Raw genomic sequence first — 15,713 nt, 5'->3', positions numbered from 1 at the left:
AAAAAGTCAAAAGTTGGAACAATTTTCTTTCTTTTTTTATTTAATTTAATTTTTTTAAATTAAAGCTTTTTATTTTTCAAAACATATACATGGACTATTCTTCAACATTAGCCCTTGCAAAGCCTTCCAATTTCTCCCCACCTTCCCCCATGCCCTCTCCTAGACAGCAAGTAATCCAAATATGTTAACATGGTAGAAATATATGTTAAATTCAAGATATGCATACATATTTATAGAATTATCATGCTGCATAAGAAAAATCAGATCAAACCAGTAAAAAGAGAGAGAGAGAGAAGCAAAATAAAATGCAAGCAAAGAACAACAAAAAGAATAAAAATGCTATGTTGTGAACCACACTCAGTTACCACAGTCCTCTCTCTGGGTGTAGATGGGCTCTCTTCATCACTGAACAATTGGAATTGGTTTCAAGTATCTCATTGTTGAAGAAAGCCACGGTTGGAACAGTTTTCTACCTCAGACCAAAGAACAGAGCCCAACTTTAAAATAAAATTAAGAATGTCAAAAAATAGACTGGAAAGATGAACAAACAACAAAAATGAACTTTGATTACAAAAAACAATTATGGTGACAGGAATAATCAAGACACAAACTCAGAAGATAATGAAGTTAAAAAAAAAAAAAGCTGCAACCAAAGCCTCAAATGAAAAAAAAAAAAAGTGAATTATATAAGAACTCAACAAGAATTCCTGGAAAAGCTAAAATGATTTTAAAAATCAAATAAAAGTTGTAGAAAATTGATTGTGATAAGTGAAAAAGGAAGTATAAAAATTAACTGAAAAAAATAATTCCTTAAAAAATTAGAATTGGGGAAGTGAAAGTTAATGACTCCATGAGACATTAAAAAAACAATAAAACAAAATCAAAAAAAATGAGAGGATCAGAAGTAAATATAAAATATTTCATTGAAAAAACAATCAAGGAGTGTAGAACCAAGAGGGCAGAGAGTAGACAGGTTTTTGTCTGGTTTCCATCAAATTCAACACCAGATTAAGCCTCTGAATGGATTTCACAGTGACAGAACATACATATATTTGGAATGTAACAAATTTCCAGCAGAAGATATCTTGAAATGACTTCAGAAAAGTCTCAATTGGGGGATTGATCCAGTATAGGCATGGTGCAGGGAGGCCCAGGGTAGAAAGGCCCCCACATAGGGAATCAAGTGGGAGATTTTTACCCAAAATATACCAGCATCGACTACTCTATCATGGTTCAGGAACCAGTGATTCAGTGTATCAGCAGATTAGTTGATACAACTACAGATAGCAAATAATGAACCCTTATACCCCAGCATAACAAGTGGACTTGTCCACATGCACATGCCTCATCAAAAGGAAGCTGGAACACTGGCCCCAGCACAGTGTGAAGCTGCTGTGACTTGTGGAGGAAACTTGAGGCAATCTCTTCTTTGAACTAAGAGCAGATCTCAACCATTAAAAATAAGCAAAAAGAGCTCTGATCATAAATAGCTTTTAAACAGAAGGGAAAAACATAACTCAAACCCTGAGGACACATCTTCAGATGAAACCTCAAATAATGATATGAGTTGGTCTCCAAATCAAAAGGCTCTCTTGGAAGAATAGAAAAAAAATCTTTAAAAAGAAAAGAAAAATAGGCAAAGGAAATGAGAGCTCTGGAAAAAGAAACACAGAAATTGTCTTAAAAAACAACTCCTTAAAATGCATTTGGTAAAATGGGGGGAAAAAAGCCATACTGAATAAAACCACTTCTTAAAAAATAAATTTGGTGAAATGGAAAAAGGAAACAACTCCTTAAAAAAAGATTTGGTAAAATGGAAAAAGAACAATTTCTTGAAAAATAGAATTGGTGAAATGGGGAAAAAATCCAATGAACAAAACAACTCATTTAAAATTTCATTTGACCAAATTCAATAGGAGGTAAAAAAGTTATCTGAAGAAAATAATTCACTAAAAATTTTAATTAAACAAATGGAAGTGAATGACTCAATGAGACATCAAAAATCAAACAAAAGCAAAAAGAAAAAGAAAAATTGGAAGAATATAAAATATTTCATGGGAAAAACAACTGATCTAGAAAATAGCTAGAGGAGAAAAAGTTTAAGAATTATTGGACTATCTGAAAACCACAATGAAAAAAAAAAGATCTCAGACAACATCTTTCAAAAATTGTCAAAGAAAACTGTCATCATATCTTAGAACCAGAGAGTAAAATAGCCATTGAAAGAATCTATTGATCACCTCCTGAAAAAGACCCCAAAATGAAAGCTCCAAGGATTATCATAGTTAAATTCCAAAATGATTAGATCAAGAAGAAAATATTGCAAGTAGCCAGAAAGAAACAATTCAGATACCAAGGAGCCACAATCAGGATTACTCAGGGCCTACAAACTTCCATTTTAAAAGATCGAAGCACCTGGAATATGATATTCCAGGGGACAAAGGAGTTTGGATTGCAGTGAAGAATTAATTACCCAGCAAAGCTAAGCATTATCTTTTGGGGGATAAGATGGACATTCAATGAAATAGAAACATTTTTTTTTTATTTTTGATGGAAAGACTACAGTTAAACAGAAAATTTGATTTTCAAATACAGAACTTAAGAGAAGAATAAAAGGGTAAAAAGGGAAGAAAAAATGTTTTTTAAAGGTTAAAATGTTTACATTCCTACATGGGAAGATGATATGTTTAAGTAACTCTTGAAAACTGTATCTTTGTTAGGGACATACTTAAAGAGCATAGGTATAATTTGATTTTATTGATATAAAAAGAAACTAAGGATAAAAAAGGAATTGTACTGAAAGAAGAGGAGAGGGGAGATAAAATGGGGCAAATTATATCACATAAAGAGGCAAAGACATATTACACATATTACACTTGAGGGAGAGAAGGGAGCAGGGTGAGCCTTGTTTGAACATTAATCTCATCAGATTTGGCTCAAAGAGAGAGTATCATATATATTTACTTTGACAAAGAAACTTGTCTCACCATACAGGGAAGTAGGATAGGAAAAGGGAAAAGAAAAGGGGGAAGCTAATAGAAGGGGGAGAATAGCAGTAGAATGAAAAAGAAATAAGAATGGGGAAAGGGCTAAAAAAAAGGGAGAGCAAATTCTTATATATACATATATATATGTATGTATGTATATATATAAAATTAATTTTATAATTATAAAATTTTTGACAGTATATATGCATGAGTAATTTTTTTACAACATTATCCCTTGTATTCATTTTTTCCAATTTTTCCCTCCCTCCCTCTACTCCCTACCCTAGATTACAGGCAATCCCATACATTTTACATGTGTTACAGTATAACCTAGATATAATACATGTGTGCAAATCCAATTTTCTTGTTGCACATTAAGATAGTAGTGCTAACAGTTTACATTCAATTCCCAGTTTACATTCAATTCCCAGTGTTTCTTCTCTGGGTGTAGTTGTTTCTGTCCATCATTAATCATCTGGAAGTGAGTTGGATCTTCTCTATGTTGAAGATATCCACTTCCATCAGAATACATCTTCATACAGCATTGAAGTGTACAGCGATCTTCTGGTTCTATTCATTTCACTCAGCATCAGTTGATGTAAGTCTCTCTAAGCCTCTCTGTATTCCTCCTGCTGGTCATTTCTTACAGAACAATAATATTCCATAACCTTCATATACCATAATTTACCCAACCATTCTCCAATTGATGGACATCCATTCGTTTTCCAGTTTCTAGCCACTACAAAAAGGGCTGCCACAAATATTTTGGCACACACAGGTCCCTTTCCCCTCTTTAGTATTTCTTTGGGATATAAGCCCAGTAGTAGCACTGCTGGATCAAAGGGTATGTACAATTTGATAACTTTTTGGGCATAGTTCCAAATTGCTCTCCAGAATGGCTGGATTCTTTCACAACTCCACCAACAATGCATCAGTGTCCCAGTTTTCCAACATTCATCATTATTTGTTCCTTCATCTTAGCCAATCTGACAGGTTTGTAGTGGTATCTCAGAGTTGTCTTAATTTGCATTTCTCTGATCAGTAGTGATTTGGAACACTCTTTCATGAGTGGATATAGTTTCAATTTCATCATCTGAGAATTGTGTGTTCATATCCTTTGTCCATTTATAAATTGGAGAATGGTTCGGTTTCTTATAAATTAGAGTCAGTTCTCTATATAATTTGGAAATGAGGCCTTTATCAGAACTTTTAACTGTAAAAAATATTTTCTCAATTTGTTACTTCCCTTCAAATCTTGTTTGCATTAGTATTGTTTGTACAGAAACTTTTTAGTTTGATGTAATCAAAATATTTTATTTTGTGATCAATAATGATCTCTAGTTCTCCTCTGGTCATAAATTCCTTCCTCCACACAGGTCTGAGAGGTAGACTATCCTCTGTTCCTCTAATCTATTTATGGTCTCATTCTTTATGCCTAAATCATGGACCCATTTTGATCTTATCTTGGTATATGGTGTTAAGTGTGGATCCATATCTAATTTCTGCCATACTAATTTCCAGTTTTCCCAACAGTTTTTTTCAAATAATGAATTTTTATCTCAAATGTTGGTATCTTTGGGTTTGTCAAACACTAGATTGCTATAGATGTACCCTTTTTTGTCCTTTGTACCTAATCTGTTCCACTGATCGACTGGTCTATTTCTTAGCCAATACCAAATGGTTTTGGTGACTGCTGCTATATAATATAGCTTTAGATTAAGTACACCTAGACCACATTCATCTGACTTTTTTTTTATTAATTTAAAGGGAGAGCAAATTGAAGGAGATAGTGATTAGAAGCAAAACACTGGGGAGGAGGAAAAGGGGGAAAGGAAAAATATAAGTATATCCTGGGAAAAATAGGATAGCAGGAAATACAGAGATAGTAATTTTCACTGTGAATGTGATTGGGATGAACTCTCCCATAGCAGATTCTATTAAAAGCCAGACTCCAACAATATGTTGTTTATATGAAACACATTTGAAGCAAAGATGTACATTCAGAGTAGAGGTAAAAAGCTAGATCAGAATCTATTATGCTTCAGCTGAAGTGAAAAAAGAAAAAAAAGCAGGGGTAGCAATCCTGATTTAAGATCAAAAACAAAAAATAGATCTAAATAAAAGACATAAGGAAGGAAACTATGTCTTACTAAAGGGTACCATAGATAATGAAATAATATCAATACTATATATATATACACACCCCAAGTGGTATAGCATCCAAATACCTAGAAAAGTTCAAAGAGCTGCAAGAAGAATTATGCTAGTGGAGGATCTCAACCTTGCTCTATCAGAATTAGAGAAATTAAAATACAAAACAAACAAGAAAGACATTAAGGAGGTAAATAGAATTTTAGAAAAGTTAGGTATAATAGATCTTTGGAGAAAATTGATTAAGGACAGAAAGGAATATACTTTTTTCTTGGCAGTACATGAAATCTACATAAAAATTGACTGTGTATAAGGACATAAAACCCTCAAACTCAAATTCAGAAAGGCAGAAATACTAAATGCATCTTTTTCAGATCATGATGAAATAAAAATTACATGGTTTTAGGGGGAAAAAAGACCAACATTAATTGGAAACTAATAATCTAATCCTAAAGGATGAGTGGGTAAAACAACAAATCATAGAAACAATAATTTTATCAAAAATAATGACAATAATGAGAAAACAGACCAAAATTTATAGATCCAGCCAAAGCAGTCCTTAGGGAAATATTTATATTTCTAGATGCATACTTGAATAAAACAGAGAAAAGGATCAATGAATTGGGCATGCAATTAAAAAAAGGTAGAAAAAGAACAAATTTTAAAACCCCAATTAAGTAATAAATTTGAAAATAAAAGGGAGATTAATAAAATAAGCAAACTATTCAATTAATAAACAAAATAAGAGTTGGTTTTATGAAAAAAATAGATAAATTTTTATTTCATTTGATTACAAGGAAAGAAGAAAGTCAAATTGCCAAAAATGAAAAGAGTGAACTCACTACCAATGAAGAGGAAATTAAAGTGATAATTAGAAACTATTATGTCCAACTTTATGCCAATAAATGTGATAATCTAAGTGAAATGGATGAATACTTACAAAAATATAGATTATCCAGATTAACAGAAGAGAAAATAAATTACTTAAACAGTCCCACTTTAGAAAAATAAATTGAACAAGCTATTAATGAACTTCCTACAAAAAAATCTCGAGGGCAAGATGAATTTGCAAGTGAATTTAACATACATTTAACATTAATTAACATTAATTAATTAATTAACATTAATTTTAATACTGTGCAAACTATCTGGAAAAATAGGGAAAGGAGTCATCCTAAATTCCTTTTATGACACAGATGTGATACTGATACTTAAAAAAGATAAGGTCAAAACAGAGAAAGATTTTTAAAATTATAGACCAATTTCCCTAATGAATATTGATGCAAAAACCTTAAAATATTAGTAAAGACATTACAGCAAGTTATATACTATGATCAAGTAGGATTTAAACCAGGAATGCCAGGCCAATTCAATATTAGGAACACTATTAAAATAATTGACTATAAAAATAAGCCAGACTAACAGAACTCATATGACTATTTCAATAGATGCAGAAAATAGAATTTTACAAAATCCAACACCCATTCCTATTACCTACTCACATAATGTCCTGACTTGTTTGTTCCCTAGTGAACACCTGGTCTGAAGACCCACATATTTGCTACCAAACTTCTTACCTCTCTTGGCTATCCATCAGCTTGGCTTGGCTTGGCTACCCCAGGCTAGGGAGCCAGATTAAAGAGTGCCAGGTTAAAGAGAGAGACTGTTGTCTGCAGTGAGCTTATAAAGGGCCTGTGAGGACACACACACAGCCAACCAGCAAGAGAGCCATCACCCATTACAAAGTTATCTCAATATGGCCAAGATCCCACCCACAGGGCAGTCCTATATCCACAGAGAATACTTCTGGGCAACTCAAATCTCCTGTTGTGCTATGCCCACCCATTTAAAGGGCCCTTACAATTCCCTTCTCTTGTTTTGCGGGAACCGGATCCTTACAAAAATGACTGTAGATGGGTCAGCTAGGTAGCAGAGTTGATAGAGCACCAGCCCTGAAGTCAGGAGTACTTAAGTTCAAATCTGGTCTCAGACAGTTAACATTTCCTAGCTGTGTGACCCTGGACAAGTCACTTAACCCCAATTGCCTCAGCAAATAAATAAATAAACAAATAAATAAATAAATAAATAAAATGATTGTAGATAATATTAAGTATTTAGGAGTCTTTCAGACAAAACAAACCCAGGAACTCTATGAACACAATTATAAAAACACTTTCCACACAAAGTTACATCTAAATAAATGAATGAATATCAAATACTCATGGGTAGGCCAAGCTAATATAATAAAAGTGAAAATCCTATGTTAATTAATCTACTTATTCAGTGCCATATCAATCAAACTACCAAGAAATTACTTTACAGAGCAGAAAAATAATAGCAAAATTCATCTGGAAGAAGAGAATCAAGAATTTCAATGGAATTAATGAAAAATGCAAATGAATATGGCCTAACTCTACTAGATCTCAAAGACTGGCTAAGAAGACAAGAACAGCTCATGATAAATGTTGGAATGGATGTCGGATATGGGATAACTGGAATATTGTTGTGAACTGATCCACACATTCTGGAGAGCAATTTGGAACTATGCTCATAGGGCTATCAAACTCTACATATCCTTTCATCCAGCAGTGTCTTACTGGGTCATAAAGGAAGAAAAAGAATCCATATATGCAAAAATGTTTGTGGCAGCCCTTTTTGTAGTGGCAAAGAACCAGAAACTGAGTAAATGACCATCAGTTGGGGAATGGCCGAATAGTTATGGTATATGAATGTTATGGAATAGTGTTTTATAAGAAACACTGAGCAGGATGATTTCAGAGAAACCTGGAGAGACTTACATGAACTGATGCTAATTGAAGTGAGTTATACCAAAAGAATATTGTACACAGAAACAACAAAATTATGTGATGATCAGCTCTGGTGGACATGGCTCTTTTCAACAATGAGGTAATTCATGATAGTTACAATAGACTTGTGATTGAGAAAGTGATCTGCACCCAGAGAGAGGACCATGGGGACCGAATGTGGATCACAACGTTGTTTTTACACCTGTTGTTTGCTTGACTTGTTTTTCTCATTTTTTTTCTTTTTTAATCTGATTTTTCTTGTGCAGCATGATAAATTTGGAAATATGAATAGAAGAATTGTACACGTTTAATATACATTGTATTACTGTCTAGTAGAGGGGTAGGATAAAAGGAGCAAGAAAAACTTGGAACATAGGATTCTGTAAGTGTGAATGTTGAAAAGTATTTTTGCACATATTTTAAAAATACAAAATCTATTATAAAAATTGACCTGAAAAATATATTGAAGAGAAAAAATTTAAGAATTATTGGACTAATTGAAAGCCATAATATAAAAGAGGGCAGACAGCATGTTTCAAAAAAATTAAAAGAAAATTGCCCTGTTATCCCAGAAACAGAGGGTAAAATGGAAACTGAAAGAATCCACCAATCATCTTCTGAAAGACATCTCAAAACGTAAACTTCTAGAATATTATAGCCAAATTCCAGAGTTCCCAAGTCAAGAATAAAATAACAAAGAACAATTCCAGTATTGTGGGGCTACAATCAGAATTATATAGCATTTGGTAGCGTAGATTAAAGGATCAGAGAACTTAGAATAAGATATTCCTGAAGGGAAAGAAGCTGTGATTACAACCAAGAATCTACCTACCTAGTGAAGCTAAGTAGATTCCTTTAGGGGAAAAATGAATATTCAATGAAATAGAATGATTAAAACATTTCTGATGAAATAACAGAGCTGAACAGAAAATTTGATGTTCAAATTCAAGATTTAAGAGAAGTTACTATAAGACAATGAAGTAATATCAATGCTAAAAAATTTACACATACACACACACACATGCAGCAATTAGCATAACATCCAAATTATTAAAGGAAAAGTTAAATGAAATACAAGAGAAAATAGAGAGTAATACTCTACTAAGGATGGGTGGTAATCCTCAACTTTTCCTCTCAGAGCTAGATAAATTTAACTACAAAATATAGATGTTAAGGAGATGATTAGAATTTAAGAAAAGATAGGTATTATATACTTTTATGGGCTTTTGTTTTGTTTGGTTTGGTTGATTCTTAATGTCTCATTCAGTCATTCACTTATAATTGTCCAATTCTAATTTTTAGTGACTTATTTTCTTCAGTTATCTTTTTTAAACATCTTTTTTCATTTGGCCAATTGTACTTCTAAAGGAGTTGTTTTGTACATTGGATTATTTTTCTTCATTTCACCAATCCTATTTTTTAGGAGTTTTTCTTTTTCCATTTTACCAGTTCTATTTTTCAAGAAGTTATTTTCTTTTTCTATTTCACCAAATTTATTTTTAAGAAGTGGTTTTCTTCAGTATATTTTTTTTCCATTTCACCAAATGCATTTTTAAAGGAATTGTTTTCTTCAGACTATTTCTGTGTTTCCTTTTCCACACTTGCCAATAAAGCTCTTGTTTCCTTTCCTCATATTTTTTAACTCCTTTAATATCCTTTTTGAATTCTTCCAAAAGAGTCTTTTTGAGTTGGAAGCCAGTTCATACCTCTCTTTGAGGCTTCATATGATATGCTTTTGAGGAAAATTTAGTGGAAAGAAAATTAACTAGTAAAAATCTTAATAAAGTTGACAAACTTATTGTTAATTTAATTTAAAAAGAAAGGAGACCACAAAATTATTAGTCTAAAAAATGAAAAGGGTGAATACACCACATTGAAGCAATTAGGAATTATTTTGCTCAATTATATGCCAGTATTCTGATATTATAAGGAAAATGCATGACTATTTATAAAAGTATACATAGCCCAGATTAACAAAAGAAGATATAGTGTTTAATAATTCTATCTTAAATAAAGAAATTAAACAAGGCATAAAGGCATTCTCCAAGAATGGACTAGATGGATTTACAAATAAATGCTACTAAACATTTAAGGAAAATAAATTATAATACTCTATAAAATATTTGGAAAAATGGGTAAAGAAGGAACCCTACCAGATTCTTTTGATGACACAAATATGGTTTTGATACCTAAGCCAGGGATAACAAAAACAGAAAAAGAAAACTATGGATCAATTTCTCTAAAAATATATAGATGCAAATATTTTAAATGAAACACTAGCATCATACACTAAAACCAAATGGGATTTAAAAACTATTATTCAGGGCTGGTTCAATATTAAGAAAATTATTAGTATAATTGATCATATCTTTAACAAAACCAACAAAAATCATATGATTATCCCAATAGATATATGAAAGGCTTTTCACAAAATATAATAATCATTCCTATTAAAAACAATAAAAAAAATCTAGGGATACATTTAATCTTGATAAAAGCGAGGTATTTAAAAATGAGTGCCAAGGCAGTGGTAATCATCTTGAAATTTTCTCAGAAGGCTTCTATAATTATAAAAACATTTCATAATATTGGCTAGTTAGGGAAAGATTTGATCTTAATAATATATTAATGCAAACCATTATCATTTCTTCTTAAGTCTTATATTAGCTTCCTTTTTATGGTCTATTTTAGTAGCTTAAAAACAAATAAAAAAAACTATCAAAGGATAGTTCAGAGATTTTAAGAGAATTTTTGAAATAGCAGTTTTGTACACCATTATTCTAGCAAAGTTTAGAATTATTTTTACTTGGATAACAGAAAATACTAGTAAATTATCCACAGATGCTACTAATATTATTTTCTTTTATAGGTATTCAATAAAAGTGGCAGTAGGACTTGTTGTTACGGTTCAGGTACGCACTTCTAAAAGTGATGTTTTCATCAAACTACAGATCTTGGAAAATGAGGAAGAAGCTGTAAGCACTATTGGAAAAGGCCATGCTATTATTCCTTCATTTTTTTTCCTTAGTAATGAAAGAATTTTAAGCTCTCAATGTAAGTATCTTATTTTTAATTTTTATAAAAATAATTTGATTAAAGAGCAGATATTTACTTGTTCAGTTTTGAAATAATTTACTTGGAGAAAAAAATAAATGTATGAAAATACTAAATAATGTAGTTATGCTCAAATGAATCATTTAAATACATTATTATGTTAATATATATGTACAACTTATATGTATATACGGTATATATATGTATATATATATATATTTAACATACAAATATATCCATATATTAATTATTTTGTGGCATGTGCATGTGTGTGTGTGGGGGTATGTGTAGCTTGGCAGCAGAGGGAGGTAGACAGAAAGAAGCATTTATTAAGCATCTATTATGTATCAGACATTGTCATAAGTGATTTACAAATATTGTCATATTTAATACTCATAACCATCCTGGGAGGTGGGCATTATTACTATTATTATTCCCATTTTTCAGTTGAAGGAACTGAGGCAGACAAAGGTTAAGTGATTTGCGTAGGTCATACAGCTAGTAAGTATCTGCAGCTGGATTTAAATGCAGTTCTTACTGGCTCTAGACCCATGGCTTTCTCCACTGCCCCACAGTTAATGAAAGAATTGATTTTTAATATAAATATAAAGACTGCTAGAAACATCATTCATGGGATACTTGTTTTCACCTTTCAGTGTTCTTGGTAAGTATAAGCAAAAAAGCTATTAAGATTCATGCAGCAAAGTTAAAGAGAAATCATATGAAGAATTTAAGAAGAAATCAATCCTATTATTTGTCCTTTGATACTAACTTTTTCCTTAAAAATTCATCTGATCTCAACTTTTTATTACTGTCAAATGAGGGTCCATGCATCTTCAAAGTTAATTAGGTTTTCAGATTAATCTCCAATGAGTAAAAATCCAATGTCATTTATCAACCTCTATTTTCTTTTTACAAAGTAACAAATTGTTCTAAATGTTTGCAGCTTTTAAGTATAGTCATTCTTTACCACTTGTTTTTATTCATTTCTTTGATATTTTTCCCCCCTCAATATTATTTTATTTTTCCAAATAGATATATAGTCTTCAACATTAGTTTTTGTAAGACTTTGTTTTCCTAATTTTTCCTCCTTCCCTACTTTATCTCCCTGCTCCACAAGACAGCAAGTAATGTGATATATGTTAAATATATTCAACTCTTTTAAACATTTCCATATTTGTCATGTTTATAAGAAAAATCTGATTAAAAGGGAAAAAATGTAAGAAATAAAATAAACAAAAAAGGTGAAAATGCTATGCTTCAATTCACATTCATTCTCTGATGCAGATACCATTTTCCATCCTAAGTCTTTTTGAATAGCCTTGACTTACCACATTGTTGAGAAAAGCCAAGTCCATCACAGGTGATCATTACATAATCTTGTTACTGTGTACAATATTCTCTTGGTTCTGTTCACATCAATCAGAATCAGTTCATGAAAGTCTTTCCAGGCTTGTCTGAAATCAACCTGCTCATCATTTCGTATAGGACACTAATATTCCATTACATTTATGTGCCATCACTAATTCAGCCATTCCCCAACTGATGAACATCCATTCAATTTCTAGTTCCTTGCCAGTACAAAAAGGGCTGTTATAAATATTTTTACATATATGGGTTTTATTTCCTCTTTTATCATCTCTTTGGGATACAGACCCATTAGTGAGACTGCTGAATTAAAGGATATGGACAATTTTATAGCCCTTTGGGCATAGTTCCAAATTGCTCTCCAGAATGGTTGGATCATTTCCCAATTAGTGTCCCAGTTTTCCCACATCTCCTTCAACATTTATCATTATCTTTTCCTGTCATCTTAGCCAGTCTGAGAGGTGTGAAGCAGTACCTCAGACTTGTCCTAATTTGTATTTCTTTATTCAATCAAGCTCTAATCTAATCAATTAGAGCATTTTTGTATGACTAGAAATGGTTTTAATTTCTTTATCTGAAAATTGTTTATATCCTTTGATCATTTGTCAATTGAAGAATGAGTTGTATTCTTATAAATTTAAGTCAGTTCTTTTTATATTTTAGAAATGAGGCCCTTATCAGAAACATTGGCTGTGAAATTTTCCTCCCAGCTTTCTGTTTTCCTTCCAATCTTTGCTGTATCGATTTTGTTTGTGCAAAAACTTTTTAATTTAATCTAATCAAAATTATCTACTTTGTATATTATAATATTCTTTAGTTCTTCTTTGGGGATAATTCCTCCCTTCTCCACAGATCTGGCAGGAAGAAAATCCCTTGCTCTACTAGTTTTCTTACAATATCACCCTTTATGTCTAAATCATGAACTCATTTAAATTTTGATATAGGCTATGAAATGTTGGTCAATGCCAAGTTTCCACCATGCTATTTTCCAATTTTCCCAGAAATTTCTGTCAAAAAGTAAGTTCTTATCCCAGAAGCTGGAGTATCAAACACTACATTACTATAGTCATTGACTATTGTGTCTTCTGAACCTAATCTATTCCACTGATTGACTACTCTATTTCTAGTAAGTCCAAATGGTTTTGATGATGGCTGCTAAGCCACATTCATTTGCAGTTTTTTCATTAATTCCCTTGAAATTCTTGACCTTTTGTTCTTCCAGATGAATTTTGTTATTACTTTTGTCCTGCTCTATAAGTAATTTTTTAGCAGTTTAATTGTTATGGCACTGAATAAATAGATTTAGAGATAGAATGGTCATTTTTGTTATATTACCTTGGCCTACCCATAAGCAATTGTTATTTTCTAATTGTTAAGATCTAATTTTATTTGTGTGCGAAGTGTTTTGTAATTGTGTTCATACAGTTTTTGGCTTTGTCTTGGCAGGTAAAGACTCCCAAATATTTTATATTGTCTACAGTTATTTTAAATGGATTTCTCTATCTCTTGCTGCTGGGCTTTATTGGTAAAATACATAGAAATTCTGATGATTTATGTGGATTTATTTTGTATCTTAAAAGTTTGTTAAAGTTGTTACTTGTTTAATTTTTTTTTGTTGATTCTTTAAGATTCTCTAAATATACCATCATATCATCTGCAAAGTGATAGTTTTGTTTCCTCATTGCCTATCCTAATTCCTTCAATTTATTTTTCTTCTCTTATTGCTAATGCTAACACTTATATTACAATATTGAATAATTGTTTTCCTTGATATTCTTGATGGGTTTTTTCTTCAGATATATTTTCCTGTTTTTTTAGCTCTAGAAAATAATCCTTCCCTAGTTTAATTAGTAGACCTTCAGTATCCTCTAGACTCATAAGAGTCCTAACAATGTGATCCTAGGAAAATCAATTAACTTCTTTTTGCCTCAACTCACTAGAAAAGGAAATAGCAAATCATTCTAACCTCTTTGCCAAGAAAAACCCATGGGCAATATTTGTGTGCTATGGCTTACAGAATCAAGAAGAGTCAAACATGAATGAATGACAATTTGATTAATGTGGCACTGAGGGGGCAGCAGTGGATAGAGCACCAGCCTTGAATTCAGGAGGACCTGAGTTCAAATCTGGTCTCAGACACTTAACACTTCCTAGCTGTGTGACCCTGGGCACAGCCTCAGGGAAAAATATAGATATATATAGATTAATGTGGCACTGAATGAATATATTATTTTTGGTGAAAAGCATAATTTTATGTTATTAACTATTCTTACTTGTAAATAATACTCCAATTATTAAGATTTGTTTTTATTTGATTAAAAGATATTTTGTAAGGATATTTATATAGCTTCTCAGTGTGTCTTGGAAGGTAGTTTCCCAATTATTTTAAATGGTTATTTTAAATGGTTATTTTAAATGGTTTATTTTAAATGGAATTTCTCTTTCTATCTCTCTACTAAATTTTTTGGTAATATACAAAAATGGTAGTGATTTCATGGGATTGTATTATGTCCTATAGGGCTTTGTTGAAATTTTTAATTGTTTCAGTTAACCTTTTTAGTTAATTCCCTAGGCTTTTCTATATGTTTTATCAAATAATCTGCAAATAGTAACTTTTTTCCACTTTGCTTATGCTTATTCCTTTTTTTCTTATTTTGTTGCTGTAGCTGGGATTTCTAACACTATATGAACCATAATAATGATGATAATAGTCATTTTTACATTTAATTTTACTAGAAAGGGTTCTAGTTTATGCCCATTATATATAATACTGACTCTTACCTTTCAATAGGTAATATTTTTATATTAAAAAATGCTTCATTTATTCTTATTCTTGAAACAAACAAGAATAGTGATGCATGTTTTCAAAAGCCTCTTTTGAATTTATTGCTATAATTATAATTTTATTTTCATTTTTGTTATTACTATGACCAGTTTATAGTTTTTCCTAAATTGAACCACACCTAACATAACTGGTTGAATCCAATCGATTAATCATTATATTACTTTAGGCTTCTTGCTAATTTTTATTTAACATTTTTGCATCAATATTTATTAGGAATTTTGTTCTATATTTTGTTTTGACTCTTCCTGGTTTAGGTTCCAAGATCATGTTTAGTCATGAAAAGAATTTTACACTTTTCCTTCCCCCCTCTCAAATAGTTTGTGTAATACTGGAATAAATTGTTTTAAAAATATTTTGTAGAAATGATTGGTCAATCCACCTAGTCCTGAGGACTTTTTCTTTGGGAGCTTATTTACAACTTGTCCAATTTCTTTCTATGGGGTAGAATTATTTATTTTTTCTATTTCCTGTTCTATTAATTGGACCAATTTACATTTTATG

General features: G+C 31.3%; 1 protein-coding gene across 1 annotated transcript in view; it reads left to right on the top strand.

The window, feature by feature from the left end:
• The window catches only part of ADGB (androglobin), a 259,554-nt gene that overhangs the window by 210,472 nt on the left and 33,369 nt on the right, over positions 1-15,713 (top strand). The window contains exon 26 of the mRNA XM_074264682.1: positions 10,815-10,999. Coding sequence (XP_074120783.1) covers positions 10,815-10,999 — 185 coding nt within the window. The remainder of the gene's footprint in view (positions 1-10,814; positions 11,000-15,713) is intronic.

This window comes from Sminthopsis crassicaudata, chromosome 4 (assembly GCF_048593235.1).
Source record: "Sminthopsis crassicaudata isolate SCR6 chromosome 4, ASM4859323v1, whole genome shotgun sequence".
In the NCBI taxonomy this organism is placed as follows: domain Eukaryota; kingdom Metazoa; phylum Chordata; class Mammalia; order Dasyuromorphia; family Dasyuridae; genus Sminthopsis; species Sminthopsis crassicaudata.
This window is presented reverse-complemented; position numbering and strand designations above follow the sequence as displayed.